General features: G+C 46.8%; 1 protein-coding gene across 2 annotated transcripts; it reads right to left on the bottom strand.

Moving 5' to 3' along the window:
• Positions 1-4,394, bottom strand: LOC124695771 (protein IQ-DOMAIN 19-like). Of its 2 annotated transcripts, XM_047228587.1 has the most exons (5): positions 4,341-4,394; positions 3,807-4,232; positions 3,475-3,711; positions 354-968; positions 1-225 (listed from the first exon to the last, which is right to left on the bottom strand). In XM_047228587.1, the coding sequence occupies exons 2-5, from the start codon at positions 4,206-4,208 to the stop codon at positions 205-207; spliced, it is 1,275 nt and encodes a 424-aa protein (XP_047084543.1). In that variant the 5' UTR covers positions 4,209-4,232; positions 4,341-4,394; the 3' UTR covers positions 1-204. The 2 variants fall into 2 exon arrangements, with proteins under 2 accessions (XP_047084543.1, XP_047084542.1); XM_047228586.1 differs by having other exon boundaries at positions 3,807-4,346.
• Positions 4,395-19,379: the final 14,985 nt, after the last annotated feature.

Raw genomic sequence — 19,379 nt, forward strand, 5'->3', positions numbered from 1 at the left:
GAACTGTCATCACACACCCTCCACTATAAAATGTACACTTGACTCGCACGTATATATACAAAATACAACTTCTCAAGTCTCAACTAGGCTCTGTTCTTTCTCAACACACATTGCTACCAGACTTTCAAACTGATAATTTTTCCAGGGTTTTTTTTTCTTGTTTTTCGCACTGCACGCCGGGAGTAATTGGAACTGTGGGCATAATCAGTACAGTCCCCTGCGCACCTGAAAGAAAAAAGCGCGATTTGTCACGACGACGGAATTTTTTTGGGTACAAGTACCACTGTCAAAAGAAGTGGTACAAGTACAGTTTGCAGTTGTTCTGTCAGTGGCTTGGGGCATAAATTTCTCACCTCGAATCCGACGAGCGAGCGGGTCCGGCTGTACACGGTGGACACGGTGGTTGCCGCGGTGAGCACGGAGCTGGTGGAGCCGCACTCGCTGTCCATGAGCGACGCGGTCGACGAGTCCAGCTTCACCGACGTCGACCACGGCCTGAAGAAGGACGGCCGAGGAGCCGAGCCGGCCTGCTGCTGCGACGACGAGCGCTGCATCCTGGCGCCCCTCGGCACGCTCCGGTGCTCCGCGCCCTTCCTCCTGCTCGGCTGCCGCTCCAGCGCGTCGGCGGCGGCGCGCTGCCTGGGCGCGCTCTGCGACCGCGCCTTGGCCCTCGACGACTCGGTGTTGCCCATGTAGCTCGGGAACGGCAGCTCCGACGCGTTCTGGGTCTGGGAGCGCGGGCTGCTCCCGAAGGAGAGGTGGTCCTCCACGTGCCAGCTGCTCGCCCTCGGGCTCATCTCGGTCATGGCCGACGGCGCCGGCGAGCACCTGCCGCCGTGCTGGTGGTGGTACTCGACGGTGGAGAAGTGCCTGTCGCCGCTCTTCACCCTGCCGCGCCGCGCTGCTGGCTGCTCGCCGTTGTCCATCTCGACGATCTTGGCGCTATCGTCGCTCGACCTGTCCATCTCCTGCAATACGAACCGAAATGCAACCATCGTTCTTCATGCCACACTCTTCCGTGAGCTACCGCCGACTGCTGCAACTGTAGGGTGAACTTACGTAGGAGGATCTGCGGTGTCTCTTTCTAATGATTTCAGTGTTGCATTCATTGCCCCTTGAAATGTTGCTGGAGACTCAAGCCAAATGTCATGACCTTGTATTCGTAGTGACCACTGTGAGTTTGAAACCCTGCTTGTACTCTTCTCTGGGAGCTAAGACTACTCATAGTGGGAGTAACATAGGCAGTAACACCACATATTTCAATACATTTTGGCGACATGACATGCTAATAAATGAAGAAAGAGACTTAGGTGGTAACATAGAGTAAATTTGCACTATGTTAGCATAACATCACAGTTCCAAGACAAGATGAATCTACAACATAATAAATATATCTTGCACTATACCACATAGAGTAAATTTGTATGAAATTAACATCATTAGAAAGCGCTTTTCAATACGAATCCAACAATACTAATTACATATAATATAACCAAGATTTTGTTGCTCAATTTTTATGGTCAAAGTTCGCCTTGGAATACGCGTGCGCCTTATTTCTTGTGACGGAGGTAGTATATGTTACTATCCACTATGGAGGCAACAACATAGAGTAATATGTGCATGTTACTACTCTATGCTACTCCTCACTATAACTAGTCTAAGCGAATTTGGTGATATCCTGCCGGTCGACCTCATCGGGGGAGGAGGAGGCTGCCACCGACCACAAACCTGGCGACGAATAGTCCGTCGCCACCCCAACCCCGAAGTAGGCCACCACCGTGAGCCGCCGGGAGGGAGAGGCGCAGAGGACCCATCGACCACCACTAGGCACGACCACGCCGCCGTAGACGCTGAATCCACGCTGTCAGGGTCACCCTCTCTGCCAGCCGCACCACCAAGCATCACCCGGTCGCCACAACCCACGTCGGGGCAGCCAAGCGTGATGCGTCGCCGATCCACAGTTCGAGGCCGCCACGCCGGATCCCGCCGAGGAACCCGCCACACCGATCCTCTGGCCAGCCCCGCAACCAACCGGTGATCAACCCGCACGACGGGAGAGGGTTGCCTGCCACCGCCCAGAGCATCACATGCATTTGCCCGCATGTGCGCGCTGTAGGCGGTAGGGAGAGCGGATGCTGGAGGAGGGGGGAGAGGAGAGGCGGCGATTAAGGTTTCCGCCCGAGTCGCCCAAGTGGGAGGCGACGTGGGGGCTTGATTCATTAGCTGTTATACCTCCTTCCGGTGGCATGAGTTAGATCTGACATAGATAACGTTGCCAAACTGGCAATTAAATTAATTCTGAGTCGATTAAGAATCAGTGGCTCCTTACAAAAATAAGAGCTTTATACACTTTACAAACTTATAGATCATTCCTAACATACATTTATTGATATATTAATTAAATTAACACCTTGCAACTGTCATCACACACCCTCCGCTATAAAATGTACACTTGACTCGCACGTATATATACAAAGTACAAACTCTCAATTCTCAACTAGGCTCTGTTCTTTCTCAACACACATTACTACCAGACTTTCAAACTGATAACTTTTCCAGGGTTTTTTTTTCTTGTTTTTCGCACTGCACGCCGGGAGTAATTGGAACTGTGGGCATAATCAGTACAGTCCCCTGCGCATCTGAAAGAAAAAGCGCGATTTGTCACGACGACGGAATTTTTTTGGGTACAAGTACCACTGTCAAAACAAGTGGTACAAGTACAGTATGCAGTAGTTCTGTCAGTGGCTTGGGGCATAAATTTCTCACCTCGAATCCGACGAGCGAGCGGGTCCGGCTGTACACGGTGGACACGGTGGTTGCCGCGGTGAGCACGGAGCTGGTGGAGCCGCACTCGCTGTCCATGAGCGACGCGGTCGACGAGTCCAGCTTGACCGACGTCGACCACGGCCTGAAGAAGGACGGCCGCGGCGCGGAGCCGGCCTGCTGCTGCGACGACGAGCGCTGCATCCTGGCGCCCCTCGGCACGCTCCGGTGCTCCGCGCCCTTCCTCCTGCTCGGCTGCCGCTCCAGCGCGTCCGCGGCGGCGCGCTGCCTGGGCGCGCTCTGCGACCGCGCCTTGGCCCTCGACGACTCGGTGTTGCCCATGTAGCTCGGGAACGGCAGCTCCGACGCGTTCTGGGTCTGGGAGCGCGGGCTGCTCCCGAAGGAGAGGTGGTCCTCCACGTGCCAGCTGCTCGCCCTCGGGCTCATCTCGGTCATGGCCGACGGCGCCGGCGAGCACCGGCCGCCGTGCTGGTGGTGGTACTCGACGGTGGAGCAGTGCCTGTCGCCGCTCTTCACCCGGCCGCGCCGCGCTGCTGGCTGCTCGCCGTTGTCCATCTCGACGATCTTGGCGCTATCGTCGCTCGACCTGTCCATCTCCTGCAATACGAACCGAAATGCAACCATCGTTCTTCATGTCACACTCTTCCGTGAGCTACCGCCGACTGCTGAAACTGTAGGAGGTGAACTTACGTAGGAGGACCTGCGGTGCCTCGGGTGGCTCGGTGACGGCCGCGGCCTGGGCGGCGGTGTCTGGTGAGGTTGGTGTTCCTGGAGGAAGCGCATGCGCTGCGCGCGCAGCTGCGACTGCGCCGCGAGGAGAGCCTGCATGCACCGGAGCGTGGCCTTGGCCTGCTTCCTCACGAGCTGCCCTCGCACCAGCGCCTGCAGCTTCACTATGCCCCTCAGCGCGCACAGCGCCGTCCTTGCCTGCACGCACGCACGCACGCTTGTCAGTCAATCCGAATATGCTCTCAACTCTGAAAAATCAGTGAAGCGTTTCGGCCATGATTGTGGTATACTACCAAATAGCCCCTGTATGCCGCCTGAATCCTGACAGCCGCCGCCGCCTCGACGAGGAAGCCTGCCGGTGGCGATGGCGCCGCCTTGCGGGAGGACAGACGCACCACCGTGGCCGCCGCGTCTGCCGCTGCCGCGGTGGCCACCGCGACAGCCACTGCGCGCGTCTTCTGATCGAACCCCGCCTCGGATGCCGCTGACGACCGAGACGCGCCGACGCTGTCCGTGGCTTCACGCTGCTCGGCCGCCAGCACCACCGGCCGCCTGAAGCTCCACCGCTTCTCCTTGGGCGTCGCTCCCGGCAACGCCGTGACCTGCATCGCCTCGGCGTGCGGCCTGTCCCTCTTCCCATCCTTCGCCCTGCCGCCGGCCAGGAAGCTCCTCAGCCACCTGCCCGCCTTCCCCATTGCCGCCGATCCCTACCCGATTCTCTGTGCAAGACGGAACGCAATGCACATACGTGCATGCCACATTGTAACACGAGATGCATTATACAGCATAAAGTATGCAGGTTTCAAAGCGTAATCCAAGGTTAGCACCTAACAGATTCCGGGGCGGGACGCAGCGGCGGCCAACCACCGCGCGCGCCTAGCTACTCCAAGGTAGCGGTCAACAGCGGCGAGGTGAGCCTGAGCGCGAGTGGCCACGTGAAGCGGCTCGCCGAGAACATGGCGTGGATCATCTCCCTCGCTGTCAGGATCATTTTAATGTCGATCGCGGCAAGGACCGCAGGTGGACGGGTTGTGTGCTTCTGGCAAGTGTACTAGTACGTGCCTACAGGGGCACACGGCCGGGTCCATGTCAATCATGGGTTGGTTGGTTGGGTCGAGCGGGTAGCCTCGTGAGCAGCTGCCCTGCCATTTTGAGCTCGTCTCTTTCTTCAGGTTCGTCTCTGGAATCTGAAGTTTAGTACCCTTTCTTCTTATGATGGCGTCAACATTTTTCTTAGATTTGACACAGTATGATTTTTTTCCATAGTTGGAGGAGAAATAAATAAGAAAGGGAACATTTCCCCCTTAACTCCCTAAAAGCGGCTCCATGACAATTCTGAAATCATCATCATCTTTTTCCTCCAACGACGACGAAGAGTCACCAAAGATTCTCTCCCGCAACCTCTTCATCTACACTATAGAACTGACTAGGTTGAATTCCATTGCCAAAAAGGAAAACAAAATGAAAAAATGCAAAAGAAACCCACCTAGCCAATTCGTCGAACACTTCGAGGAATGAGAAGGTCGCCCGTCGGTGTTGAGACGATGTCGAAGATGTGAGAAGGCTAGCGGGGGTTGCGAGACAGTCATAAGTTGATGGAGGGACTTAGAGGACGAATGCTGGTCACGGGTTGAATTTTCCGCCGACCAAATCGACGTGGCAGCGGTAGAGCTATGGCCCGATTTCACCGACTGCATCAACGAGCGTGTGGCACCAGGGCTTTGAGACTATAGAAAAACGACAAAGGTGCTCGGAGAAGGAAGCTTGCCGATCGCCGGTTGTAGTTCTGTGCGTTAGAATTGACTTGACATGAAAGTTGCAGAGCTTGTAGCTTGATTCCAGCGACGGCGGCAACCGGTGAGCGAGTCGGAGTGAGGTAAGAGGGCGAAGGAGGCTGCGGGGTCTTGGCAGAGCCTAATGGTGGTTGCTGAAGGCAACGCCGACGACGTTGCGGTGCCTGGGGAGGTGCTTGTTAGGGCCGGGTGGAGGACATGGTTTTTTCTGGACGAGCGGTGGCCGAGTATATTTGAGAGTCGAAGAACGTGATGAGTAATTTTTTTACTCGATAGATCCTTTTAGAAACGGTTAGGTCTAATTTAGCCTCTTAAAATAAAAAAATTACTCATCCAAAACCATTTAGGGGATTGACTAGAGATGCTCTAAGGGTAGGCATGTCGACGTATGCCCTTATTCTAGTTTGCTGGATAGAAAGCCTGCAAATGTTGGACGTTGCAACCTATGTAGAACTTTTTTTTTATAAAATCTAAATCTTACATAATTTCTATACAAATCCTATGAATCAAAAGAGCCTTTAGAGGATTGACTAGAGAAAGGCAGCCATGTGTGTGTGCCCTTATTCTAGTGTGCTGGACAGAAAGTCCGCAAGTGTTTGACGTTGCAAGACTGTCAAAGACCGAGAATCCACGAGCAGATGAAACAAAATCATGCGTGGATAAAATTTGGCGGATGTCTGTTTTTTTTTTTGTATGGACTAGCACATGGATGACAAATTTGGATTTTGTGCGATTGGTGGTGGGCTTGAGGCCAAAAGAAAACTCACATGTGCTGGTGTCTGAATTATATATCCTGATGTTCACCATCGATCGATCCACTGAACCTGAATGCAGTGCGCCGATACTTGCAGCGCATACATGGAGAGTAGGCACTGGACCCAATCATACGGGGCTAGCTGGTGGTACGTAGCTGCCTTTGGAACTACAAAGTCATGGCGTGATCTGGATCGGGAGCAATGTCTTTCGAGCGTGACGGCGACAATGCAGCGCATCGGGGAGGACTGGTACTGCCCTATACTGTACTGCTTAGCTGGATGGCCGGAGCAGGCATGACAGGCATCGGAGGAGGGCTGGGTGGGGTTGGGCAGCTTGCTCCTTCGTCTTCAATAACCGCACGGAGTTGGAGGTTTCTTCGGAAACTGCCGGCTGCTTCAGGGAGGGCTTCTGCCGCGTTGGACTTGGAGGACTCCCGCCAACTCTGCACATGAGAGGTGTACTGCCGTGCGGCCTGGGCAGCCGTGAGGGTGACGTGGTGGCGCTAGGGCCATAGGGACGTCGGGTGGAATCATACCAACTACAAAGGTACACCCGGTTTTGTACTGCATCCTATGGGAACCGTGGCCAAACCGGTATAATAACCGCCGGAATACGGGTTTCGTTCTACCCGGCCGTCTAGCAGACCCCGTAAAAACGGCCCCCGCTCCGATTTTTGCTGTTTTCGATTACGGGGCGGGTCTTCGCCCCTACTTGTGCGGGGTGGGAGCAGCGATAGAGGGCCAAACCAGTATCCCATTTCCGAAACCGTGCGTGGACATTTCAGTTCCCCCACCCGTTTTCCCCCGCGCGCTGCCGCAGCCACCCGCGCGCCACCGCCGGAATCCGTCAGATCCGCGCCCCTCCGCCGCCCGCCGAGCCGCTCCGAGCTGCGTCGACATCCGCCGCACCCCCGCCGAAGATCCGCGTCCCTCCGCGCGCGCCGCCGCACCCCCGCCGCGGTCTTCTCCGCCGTTTTCGCCGGTGAGTATTCCGCCGCGTTCTTGTTCGTTCTCGCCGGTAAAATGGAGGTGTTTGGGGCTGATGCATGCTTCACCGTGGTAGATGGCTTCGGAGGATGTGCACATGGCGGATTTGGACGCGACGTCGACCGATTGGTCCTCGTTGGATTCCGACGATTCGGACCTCAACGAGCTGCTCAATGACGACGAGACGGAGATGATGCTGCTCCTGTTCGGTATGAAGCACATGGAGGACCGCGCCAAGCTGCTGGATCAGCGGAAAGGATCCATGATGGGGCGTATGTGCATTCGGCGGAACCGCGCACTCAGCCACGAACAACTGATGCAAGATTATTTTGCCGAGGTACCGACCTATCCTCCCCGCCTCTTACGTAGAAGGTACCGAATGCGTAGGACTTTGTTCGAGAGAATAGTCAGAGATTGCGAGGCTAATTGCGATTATTTCAGCAAAGAAGAAATGCTGCCCAAGTCATGGGATTTAGCCCATATCAAAAAATATCTGCCGCAATGAGGGTGATTGCATACGGTATACCGGCAGATTATACCGATGAGTACCTTCGCATTGGTGTACAAACAACCATGGATTGCGTGCGTATGTTTGCCAAGATGGTGATCAAGTTGTATGGAGAGACGTATCTCCGAGCTCCAAATGAGGAAGATACAAAAAGCCTCATGGAGATCAATGAAATGAAGGGGTGGCCGGTGATGCTTGGTAGTTTGGATTGCATGCATTGGACATGGAAAAATTGTCCAAAAGCATGGCATGAAATGTATTGTGGCAAAAGCCGTGATGCTACCATTGTTCTTGAAGCTGTGGCCTCTCAAGACTTATGGATTTGGCATGCTTTTTTTGGATTGCCGGGGACACTCAACGACATCAACATCTTGAATAGATCCCCTTTGTTTGCAAGACTAGTTAAGGGTGAAGCACCAACTTGTAACTACAAAGTTATGAATAATGAGTACACCATGGGGTACTATCTCACAGATGGTATTTACCCTAACTATGCAACCCTTGTCAAGTCCATAAAAGAGAAAAAGGACAAGGCTTTGACAAGAAAAGAAGCTTGCTTCACCAAAAATCAAGAGGCGTGCCACAAGGATACTAAGAGAGCTTTTGGTGTCTTGTAAGCAAAGTTTGCAATTGTCCGGGGTCCTGCAAGGTTTTGGGACAAGGAAACTCTTGTTGATATCATGACATGTTGTGTGATTCTTCACAACATGATCATTGAAGATGAAAGAGGTTTGAACTTTCCATGTTTCTATGACAATGTTGGCACCCGAGTGCAGCCCGAGAGGAACCCTGATCGGATTGAAGCTTTTCTTGCAGCTCATCGAGGCATTGAAAATGCCGAGACTCATCACCAGCTCACCCAAGATCTGATTGATCACCATTGGCAGTTGCATGGCCAATGAGTTATTACATTCATTTCCTATTGTTGTATGTGCGAAACATTCATTTCCTATTGTTGAATGTGTGAAACATTTGTTATTTGTTTAATTATTCCATTAGAACATTTGTTGACATTTCCGAAAAACACTATTGTAATAATTATGATGATTATTGTGTGATGTAAAACATTTATTTTATGTGAATGTTGTGTTGGTTCTAATATCCAATTTGTCAAAAAATCCTGTTTTTGAGGGGATACGGGGTCTGCTAGCTCGGACGAGTTTTCGGCCGGCGAAAAGTGAATACAGGGCCCTCTACTCGCGTTTTAAGGGGCGAAAAAATACGGGGCCTGTTAGACATGGTCTAACCAATTTCATTTTTCTTTCAGAAACTAACTAGTATATCTTATTTTCTGCCCCTTTCCTTCTTCCTGTCACTTGCTTGTAAAAGACTTGTTATTTTCGTTATGAGAGTAATGGAAAGGGGCTAGCCCAGTTGGAAAAAAGGAAAAAGTGGGGCTTTCAAATATTATGAAAATTCCGAAATTATCGCGTAAGTCAGATTTTCTTTAAAAAATGAGTTTAAGAAATGAAATTTTCAAGAAAACAAAAAAGGAATAATAATATTCAACGGGGGCATCTTCAACGGGGCGATGCAAATCGGACGCTAAAACGGACTTAAACCAACTGTTTGCATCGGGCCGAATGGTTGAAATCGACCGCGCATACGTTAACCTCTAAGGGTGTCCCAGTGGCCCAACGCATAATCTTTTTTAATTGAAAACCCATAATTTACATAATTGTAAAAATACATTAAAAGGCTTATAGAAAATAAAAAGGGCCAGCAAAGCCTGCTAAAACCTAGCTACAGACTAATGCTCGTGGTCACTGACAAGGTCGATGAACTCCGGTATCCGCCATGGGAGCTGGAACGCCGACGGTGGAGGAGGAAGGGTAGCCCGCGGTGACTGCTGCCAGACTGTCGGCGGAGTAGGAAGATGTGGTGAAGGTGAACACAGATCCTAGGCCGTCGTGTGGCCGGAGGACTCGCCAGCCTCCCCTGCGCTAGCGAAGACTCACGAAGCTGGATGGAGAGGCCATCCCGCATAGAGAGTGGCCATTGCGATGGCAATGGGCTCCTCCTTGCAAATGTATGGCGGCTGGGTCTCCGGATCCCACTTCCGGACGCTTTCGTCGTGTCCGTTGTCTCCTCCTTGAACATGGTCATCGGATGCAGCCTCGTACTCGGCCTTGGCGGCATCCTCGTCCACGTTGTCGTCACCGCATTCGCTCTCGTCGTCGTCAACCTCGTCGGCGTCAGTTGATGTAGTCGACGTCGCCGAGGTATCCCGCTTGGCGACGCGAGTCAAACTCCCGCGCCCCGAACGAGATCCAGTTGTAGGAGTTGAGCACGTACACCGGATCTTCTCGCAGATCGGGCGGCAAGATGGCTCGGTGGCGGCGCACCTCGTCATGGCGCTCTCGGCCCTCGCGTCGCACGGGAGAGACCGGCACATGCCTGGAGTTGAGGTACCAGCTGCCTACGGGCAGGCTAGCATCCGGCCATGGCACCGTCCGGTTCTCCTCCCAGCCGCTGCGCGCAAATTCGATGTGGGCGTACCGCTCTACCAGCGGCTTCTTGCCGGACCGCGAGCCGCTTGCCTCATGATCGTTCTTCGTCTTGCGGTACGGACAACCATTTCCCATGGCGTCGGAATTATACTTCATTTATTACATGTAGAATTATACTTCATTTATTACAAAGTACATTTGCAAACAACAATAGGAAAAGTATATCTCGCTTAACTGATGTGGCGATACCAATTACCATCTAAGTATTTTAACGTCTTCCAAGAATCCTGTCGCTGTGTATGGAGCAACTTAGAATAAGTCTAGACATGCCTTCCTGTGCAAGTTGGTTAATCTGGCTAAATATAATCCACATCCTATGATTATAGGTGGGGATTTTAATTTGCTAAGATTTTCTTATGAGAAAAGTAGAGACGGATTTGACTGTTACTGGTTTTTCTTATTCAGTGATATTATAGACAGCTTGGATTTGAAATAGGTTTAATGATTGGGAGATAGTTCACTTAGGAAAATAGTCTTCTAGAGCCGACACACAAGAAGCTGGATCATGTGCTTATGCACTCACAATGGGAATCAAAATTACCGTTGGACGCGCTTTACATCGGATGAAGACTTTATCGAATCACGCTCTCATACTTTTAACCACTGAAACACCTAGACCGCACGTAAACATCAATTTAAGTTTGAACTTGATTGGTTACACAGAGAAGGTTTTTAGAATTTGGTTAAAAATGTGTAAGACAGGCGAGTGGATGGTGTTAACCCATTCAAAAGTGAAATAATAAACTACGCGCTATGTGTAAATATCTTGGTTGATGGGCACGATATTTGGCTGGGCAGCTCAAAAGTGAAAAGGTTCAGTTATCATCCTTGATTGATGAGTTGGAGGTTGTCGTTGAGGTTAGGCCGCTATCTACGCAAGATATTGAAATAAAAGTCAATATAATACGACGATGGCTGGCATATTATGAGAAGAGAAGCTCAAATGGTACCAACGGTCTAACGTCTAATTTATTTTGGAAGGAGACTCGAACACAAGATATTTCCACAGTGTCGCTAAAGGCCGAGTTTCCGATGAGGAAAACGTCTATCGTACTGCGGCTTATCCAAAGGATGAGGTAAAAAAAGGTTGTTTTCAAACTGGAGTAGAACAAGTCCCTAGGACTGGATGGTTTCCCAGCATAGTTATATTAAACTTCTCAGAGATAATCAAATGGGACCTGATGGCGTTATTCAGTGCTTTGCATGAAGGATAGCTCGACATATTTTTGCCTTAATTTCGGTGAGATGATTTTGTTACCTAAGGTTAAATGAAGAATAAATGATCCGACAATATCGACCTATTTATCTTCTTAACGTAAGCTTCAAGATTTTCACAAAAACCACAACTATTAGGAAAAATTCGGTGAATGGTCATGTAGTGCGAGCCTCTCAGACTGTGTTCATGCATGAAAGAAATATCTTTCATGGGGTACTGACCCTGCATAAACGGTTTATGATTTCCAACGGAGATGAATGGGATCATGCTAAAACTTGACTTTGAAAAAGCATATGACATGGTCACATGGTATTTCCTTCTAAAAATACTCTGAATGAAATGTTTTCCCGATGTGGCGTGATCTAATTCATAAGTTTTTATCGGAGGAAGTGTTCCAATCAAAATCAATGATAACATTGGTAGATACTTCCATAGGAAAAAAGGATTAACACAAGGCGACCCATTATCACCCATGCTATTTAATATATTGGGTGATATCCTAGGCATAATTGTTGAAGCTATTAGGTCTTAAAGTTAACTTCCATAAAAGTACATTGTTCTACTTCGGTGAGGCACAAGACGAGGCCACCCAGTATGCTGATCTTTCTAACTATGGGATATGTCAGTTCCCTATCGGTTATTTAGACATTCCGATTCATTAGCGGAGACTTACAAATGCTAAATGGAAACTCGTCGAGGAAAGACTCCAAAAATAGTTAAGTAGTTAGAAAGGAAAATGTTGATCCTAATTAACTTAGTACTCAGCAATATGGTATTGTATATGATTTCCTTCTTCTAGTTGCCCAAGTGATTCTTGCAGAGATTGAACTATTTCTAATCAAGATTCCTTTGGCAAGGAGATAGTGAGAAAAAAATCGACTAGCTAAATGGAATATTATTTGACGTAGAAAAGATCAAGTAGGACTTGGTATTCATGACTTTGAGGTAAAAAAAACCCCAGCACTTCTTGGGAATATTCAAGCTTCTAATTAAATATGGGAATTGGCAAACCATCCTGAACCTGAAGAGAAACTATGTTCGCTCAAAGGCTTTGTCCCAGGTTTATTGGAAACCTAGGAACTCACACTTCTGGGCTGGTCTTATGGTGATAAAGAAGTTCTTCTTTCCACATGTGTCATTTTCTATCAAGGATGTATCTCAGATAAGATTTTGGGAAGACAAGTGGCGAATAATATCTGCAATATACAATATTGTGCATCATAAATTAGATACTTCAGTAAAGGTGATGGAAACTTCACCTCCGAATGTGACGTTCATATGATATCTTGTTGGTCAAGGCTAGCATTCTAGAATGGTTTGCTTCAGTGTTTAGATATGGTTCAATTAACGCACGAAACTGACGAGTTTTGTTGGAATCTACACAAGATTAGAAAATTATCTGTGGGAGCCATGTATAGTGATTTGATCTAGCCTGATGTGCCAGTTGATAATAAAAGAAATTAGAAAATAAAGATACCGCTGAAAACTAAGGTTTTTACGTGATATCTTCGTAGAGGGGTAATTCTCACTAAGAACAACCTGGCAAAACTTAATTGGAATAGAAGTAAAAAAGTCTATCTTTTGTCATCATGAAGAGACTATTAAACAATTATTCTTCATGGCGCTATATGGCCAGTCATCCACATAGGTTATACCTTATACCAGTCACGTATCGTTAGGATGGGAGCGTTTTTCATTATTTGGTTGCCCTGTCTGTGTAGAAATGATAAGGTTTTTAATGATAAAATGTGTTCTCTCTTACAAGTTATCTACTAGTGCATTCGTTTTCTTCATTCATGATTGCCTCTTCAGCGCGTGGAGAATCAAAACCTATTTATGGATATGTCTAAACAGTTAGAGAACACGGTGAGAGAAAATTTTCCTAACATGGTGATGCGCGTGAGACACACGTCCGTTGGGAACCCCAAGAGGAAGGTGTGATGTGCACAGCAGTAAGTTTTCCCTCAGAAAGAAACCAAGGTTTATCGAACCAGTAGGAGCCAAGAAGCACGTTGAAGGTTGTTGGTGGCGGAGTGTAGTGCGGCGCAACACCAGGGATTCCGGCGCCAACGTGGAACCTGCACAACACAACCAAAGTACTTTGCCCAACGTAACAGTGAGGTTGTCAATCTCACCGGCTTGCTGAAAACAAAGGATTAAACAGATTGTGTGGAAGATGATGATTGTTTGCGAAGAACAGTAAAGAACAATTGCAGTAGATTGTATTTCAGATGTAAAGAATAGGACCGGGGTCCACAGTTCACTAGTGGTGTCTCTCCCATAAGATAAACATATGTTGGGTGAAAGAATTACAGTTGGGCAATTGACAAATAAAGAAGGCATAACAATGCACATACATATACCATGATGAGTACTATGGGATTTAATCAGGGCATTACGACAAAGTACATAGACCGCTATCCAGCATGCATCTATGCCTAAAAAGTCCACTTTCAGGTTATCATCCGAACCCCTTCCGGTATTAAGTTGCAAGCAACGAGACAATTGCATTAAGTATGGTGCGTAATGTAATCAACACAAATATCCTTAGACAAAGCATCGATGTTTTATCCCTAGTGGCAACAACACATCCACAACCTTAGAACTTTCTGTCACTGTCCCAGATTTAATGGAGGCATGAACCCACTATCGAGTATAAATACTCCCTCTTGGAGTCACAAGTATCAACTTGGCCAGATCGAGCCTCTACTAGCAACGGAGAGCATGCAAGAACATAAACAACATATATGATAGATTGATAATCAACTTGACATAGTATTCAATATTCATCGGATCCCAACAAACACAACATGTAGCATTAAAAATAGATGATCTTGATCATGATAGGCAGCTCACAAGATCTAACATGATAGCACAATAAGGAGAAGACAACCATCTAGCTATTGCTATGGACCCATAGTCCAGGGGTGGACTACTCACACATCGATCCGGAGGCGATCATGGCGATGAAGAGACCTCCGGGAGATGATTCCCCTCTCCGGCAGGGTGCCGGAGGCGATCTTCCGAATCCCCCGAGATGGGATTGGCGGCGGCTGCGTCTCTGGAAGGTTTTCCGTATCGTGGCTCTCGGTGCGGGGGTTTCGCGACGAAGACTATATGTAGGCGAAAGGGTAGGTCGGGGGCGTCACGAGGGGCCCACACAACAGGCCGGCGCGGCCAGGGCTTGGGCCGCGCCGCCCTGCCGTGTGGCCACCTCGTGGCCCCACTTCGTTTCCTCTTCGGACTTCTGGAAGCTTCGTGGAAAAATAGGCCCCTGGGCGTTGATTTCGTCCAATTCCGAGAATATTTCCTTACTAGGATTTCTGAAACCAAAAACAGCAGAAAACAACGAATCGGCTCTTCGGCATCTCGTCAATAGGTTAGTGCCGGAAAATGCATAATAATGACATATAATGTGTATAAAACATGTGAGTATCATCATAAAAGTAGCATGAAACATAAGAAATTATAGATACGTTTGGGACGTATCACATGGGTGGCAGCGTAATCTGCATATTGGACCTCTACCACCATAGGATATTGGAATTAACTTCCGGTGGTATATTTCAAGGATTCGAGATCAACTTCACAAGATGCATATGTTTAAAGGTATGAATTAAGAATCATGAACAAATAGAGATTCTCAATATATCCAATCATGCAAAGCAATGATTATAATAACTCGGAGCAAATGATTTCTCACATAAGATGTATAGATATGTCTTTTGAGAAAACCGCACCAAGAATCTCTTACTCAAACAAAAACCAAAAGATAAGCAAAGAAAGCTTTTTAATAAAAGTGGAGCTTGTTTGAGAAAACATGCCACCTAGGAACAAGATAATTAATAGTATCAACTCTAAGTGGCATAACCTCATATTTTCACATTTTCTAGGATTGTGATATGTACGAAACATATTACTCCCCCATAATGTGATAAAACATTTCTTCTAGTCAAGAGGCAATTAAAATTCGACTAGAGATGATTAATGGACATTAGAATTTAAATTTCTCATGAGTATGACACACCGCATAGTGACTAGATAATCTTGCAATATCAATACTAAGTGGTGGTACCCATGTACACACATTTTTAAATAAAGAGAGATGCACAAGGCATATCACTTCCCCAAAATGGGATGTTCCATTAATCACTCAAAGAGAGCCAAATAAGATATCATCAAGATTCATTAGGCTCACAACAATACACAAGTATATGATGAGTCAAACAAACATACTTGAATACACAAGATAGGTAAGTAAGACACAACACATACAAACACATATTTGGTACAAAACCAAACATGCAAAGGGGCAAGTAACTTACAATAAATACGATGAGTTGAAGTATAAGTTACCGCAAAGAGGAGCATTGGATATAAGATATAAATGATAATCCATACGACTTGGCTTGGTCAAAATATAATATATGAAGATCCCTTAATTCTTCATGAAGTAGCCAAGTCTCCAATGCCCTCCACACCTATTGATCAAGTTTGAGTTTGTTGGTCCCCAACCAAGTTGGGTCCTAAGAGGTTAGTCATAATAGGCTTGGCAACCCAAATGGTTCTTTTCTTGAAACCACTTTGAGTTCCAACAAACTTGGCAAACACATTGCCATTCTTATCCTTCCCAAGAGATTAATCATCATTAATAATGATAGGGTTAGATAAGGTAACTTTTAAGCATGAAGAGGCAAAGTGCCCCTTCACATGACATAAGTAGCAAGTGTTCCCCTTTTTTCTTCTTTATTGATTTCTTCACTTGGGGAACTTTATCTTGATTCTTCTTGGGAAGTGGCCTATCTTCAACTTGAAGTTGAGCTTGTGATTGACCTTTACCATGAGGCAGCTTCCCTTGTTGCTTATTACTCAAGTGCTTCTTCTTCAATGGGCATGATCTAACATGATGCCCTTCGACCTTGCACTTGAAGCAAACAATCTTGGCCAAATCCTTGACTTTGTCTTGGCCCTTCTTCTTGTTGCTCTTGCTCTTGGACTTGTTCTTGTTATTGGAGTTGAATCCAAGTCCACTCTTGTCATTGGGGGATTGTTGCACACTCGACATCTTGTCAAGTGTGTATTTCCCTTCATGACGCTTTTCCAAGTCTTTCTTCAAAGAAAGGACTTGGGCCTTGAGCTCTTCGATTTCCTCTACATGGTTAGTAGAAATACAAGTACTAGAGGAAGTAGAAGCTTCATTGTTAGAGCACAAGGCAAAGCAAGTAATCCAACACAAGGTGTATCAATATTTTGACTAGATGAATTACTAGGAATAGCACAAGGCAATATAGAATTTTGAGTAGAAGTTATGCTAATTTCCACATGAGGCTCACACGATGTTACCTTAGTAATAGTAGCCTCATGAGCTAACTTTAGCCCATCATAGGAGGTTAGGATATGCTCAAGAGAGTGCGAAAGCGTTTTATTGCTTTCTTCCAATTCCCTACAATCGCTAGTTAGCAAATCAAGTTGAGCCCTTAGCTCAACATTCTCTTTTAAGATAGATGCTTCACACGAAGTAGAGTTAGTAGCACGAACATCATTAATAGAATTTTCTTTTACAAACACATAAGATTCAATTTTTTGTGTAAGAAAAAACTTAGTATGCTTCTCATATTTTAGCTCTTGCTTGAGGAGATTTACTCTTAGTCTCCTATTTTCAATATGAGACTCTAACTCCACTATGGTTTCCCTATATTTTTGAACGGTTTCCATAGAGTGTTCGAGACTAGCACGAGCCTCCTTATTACCACGAAGAGAAGCATATACAAGCCCCATCTCATGCAACAAAGCATCATATTCTTCATCATTATCATTATCATTATCATCATCACTCTCATCATTAGAGGATGTGTTAGGAGTCAAAGTAGGAGATACCTTTGATCCATTTTCCATAAGGCACATGCGCATACTGGAGGATGAAGATGAGGATATTCTTGAATCCCCATTTGAAACCATGTCTTGATCCATAGAGTGTCCGGTTTCCTCTACGTTGTTAGTCAACAAACAACTAGAGGAAATAGAACCATTTTGATTATGGAAACAATTCAAGGCAAGCATATCATCATGAGATCTATGTAAGCAATTTACACATGATATGCAAGGACTATCAACACAAGCATGTAGATTATTTTCAGTGCTAGATGTGTTTAATTCCAACGAGGAAACATTACAATGGGATAGATATGAAGAATCATCATTATTGAGTACAATACCAACATTCCAATTTTCCTCACCACTCACCATATCATTACCTTGTGTCTTGTCACACGTTGGTGAAGTGGATGAAGATGATAATACATCACGGCCGGAGGTGGAAGCAACTTGGAGCTCTTCATGATGTGAAAGGGAAGAGAGCTCCTCGGAGACACCACCGACCATATGAGAAATGGATCCACCAAACATTTCCTTAAGCTTGATCCACATCTCATGAGACGACTTTCGCTTTATATATATCAAGAACCTACGAAAATCTGGTCTCAAGGAGAATAAAAGCTACTTAGATACTTGAGCTTCAAGATGTAAGTTTTTCTCATCCTCTAAACATAGGTTTTGAGGATCCATCGGAGGATAAAAACCTACATCTAGAAATCGCTCTATATTTGGACACAAGGTCCGAAGATTACAAAGCAAGCAATTTCTCCACAAAAAATAATTTGTGCCATCAAGGATAATTGTGTAATTGTGCTCTATATTACTAATCGACATCTTTACTCTCAAGGCAGCGAAGCCTTAAACAAGGAGAGACCTTGCTCTGATACCAATTGAAAGGACGAGATGTCGCCTAGAGGGGGGTGAATAGGCGTTTAAAAAATCTTACGGATTTGGCTTGTAAGAATGCGGAATTAAACTATGTTTATTCTACAAGCACAAACCCTAAATATGCTAGGCTCACCTAAGTGCAACAACAACAACTAAAGCTAAGCAAGATAGGCACACGATATATGTAGCACAAGTGATAGCAAGATATATGTACTTCAAGCACGATGGCTATCACAAGGAAAGTAAGCTCGGGTATAGAAATAACCGAGGCACGCGGAGGCGAGGATGTATTCCCGTGTTCCCTTCCTTTGCAAACTGTTGGGGAAGAAGCCCCTTTTACAACCAAACGAAATATGACCGTTTGGGGTAGATCTGGGAGTTTTTCGTGCAGCCTGGTCACGCCTAGCATGAGAGCTGGTCGACCGGGCCAGGCATCGGGACGCCTAGCATGAGAGCTGGTCTGACCGGGCCAGGCACCGGGAGCCTGGCGTGAGAGTCGGTCTGACCGGGCGTATGACCGGACCAGGCCGGTCCAGACCAGGCCTGAGACCGGACCACGACCGGGTTCGTTCTGTTGACATACTGGACATGCCCCAGTTGGCACCAGTCCAGGGGCCGGTTGAAACCGGGCCATCCGGTGGGATGGCCGGTCACGCCGGCCGAGGCACCGGGCCAATCATGAAAACATGTTTTACGAAAACCATGATAACTTTTGCGTCTGGACTCCGATTTTGATGATCTTGGGCTTGTTGGAATCAGAACAACAAGCCCTACAACTTTATGCATAGAAACATCATTGTCCACCCACGAAGTAAAAACCACAAGATGAATGATTTGACCTATCTATAAAAGAGACACGGTAAAACCTCCAAGCTCGAAAACGCAATAGAAGATGCAATAGAAGATGTATCAGCTTTGGATTTGGATGATGACAAGAATCATCTGAAATGAAAGAGCTAGTAATAGTATGCCATATAGCACAGGCTCACACGGCCTTACTTATTTGTTCAAATATGACACTGTATGTACAAATGTCTTTGTGCCTTCAAAGGAAAATAATCTCTCAGCCACGCACATAAATAGCCTAGAGTCATATGCCAAGAGGTTATGTTGTGTTAGAGAGGGGTTCTCAAGGTCTCAATAGGTTTTACGTTTACTTAAATATATGGTTTTACCCAGTTTTCTAATTTACGAAAATACCTAAATACATATATAATGTTAAGTGCCAGATTCATAAATTCAAATATTTATAAGCGTGGTACCAATAGATATACTCCCTCCGTTTCACGAAAGTTATCTAAAATTTGTTAAAATTTAGGATTTATTGCCTCTGAT

This window comes from Lolium rigidum, chromosome 3, assembly GCF_022539505.1.
Source record: "Lolium rigidum isolate FL_2022 chromosome 3, APGP_CSIRO_Lrig_0.1, whole genome shotgun sequence".
Classification (NCBI taxonomy): Eukaryota; Viridiplantae; Streptophyta; class Magnoliopsida; order Poales; family Poaceae; genus Lolium; species Lolium rigidum.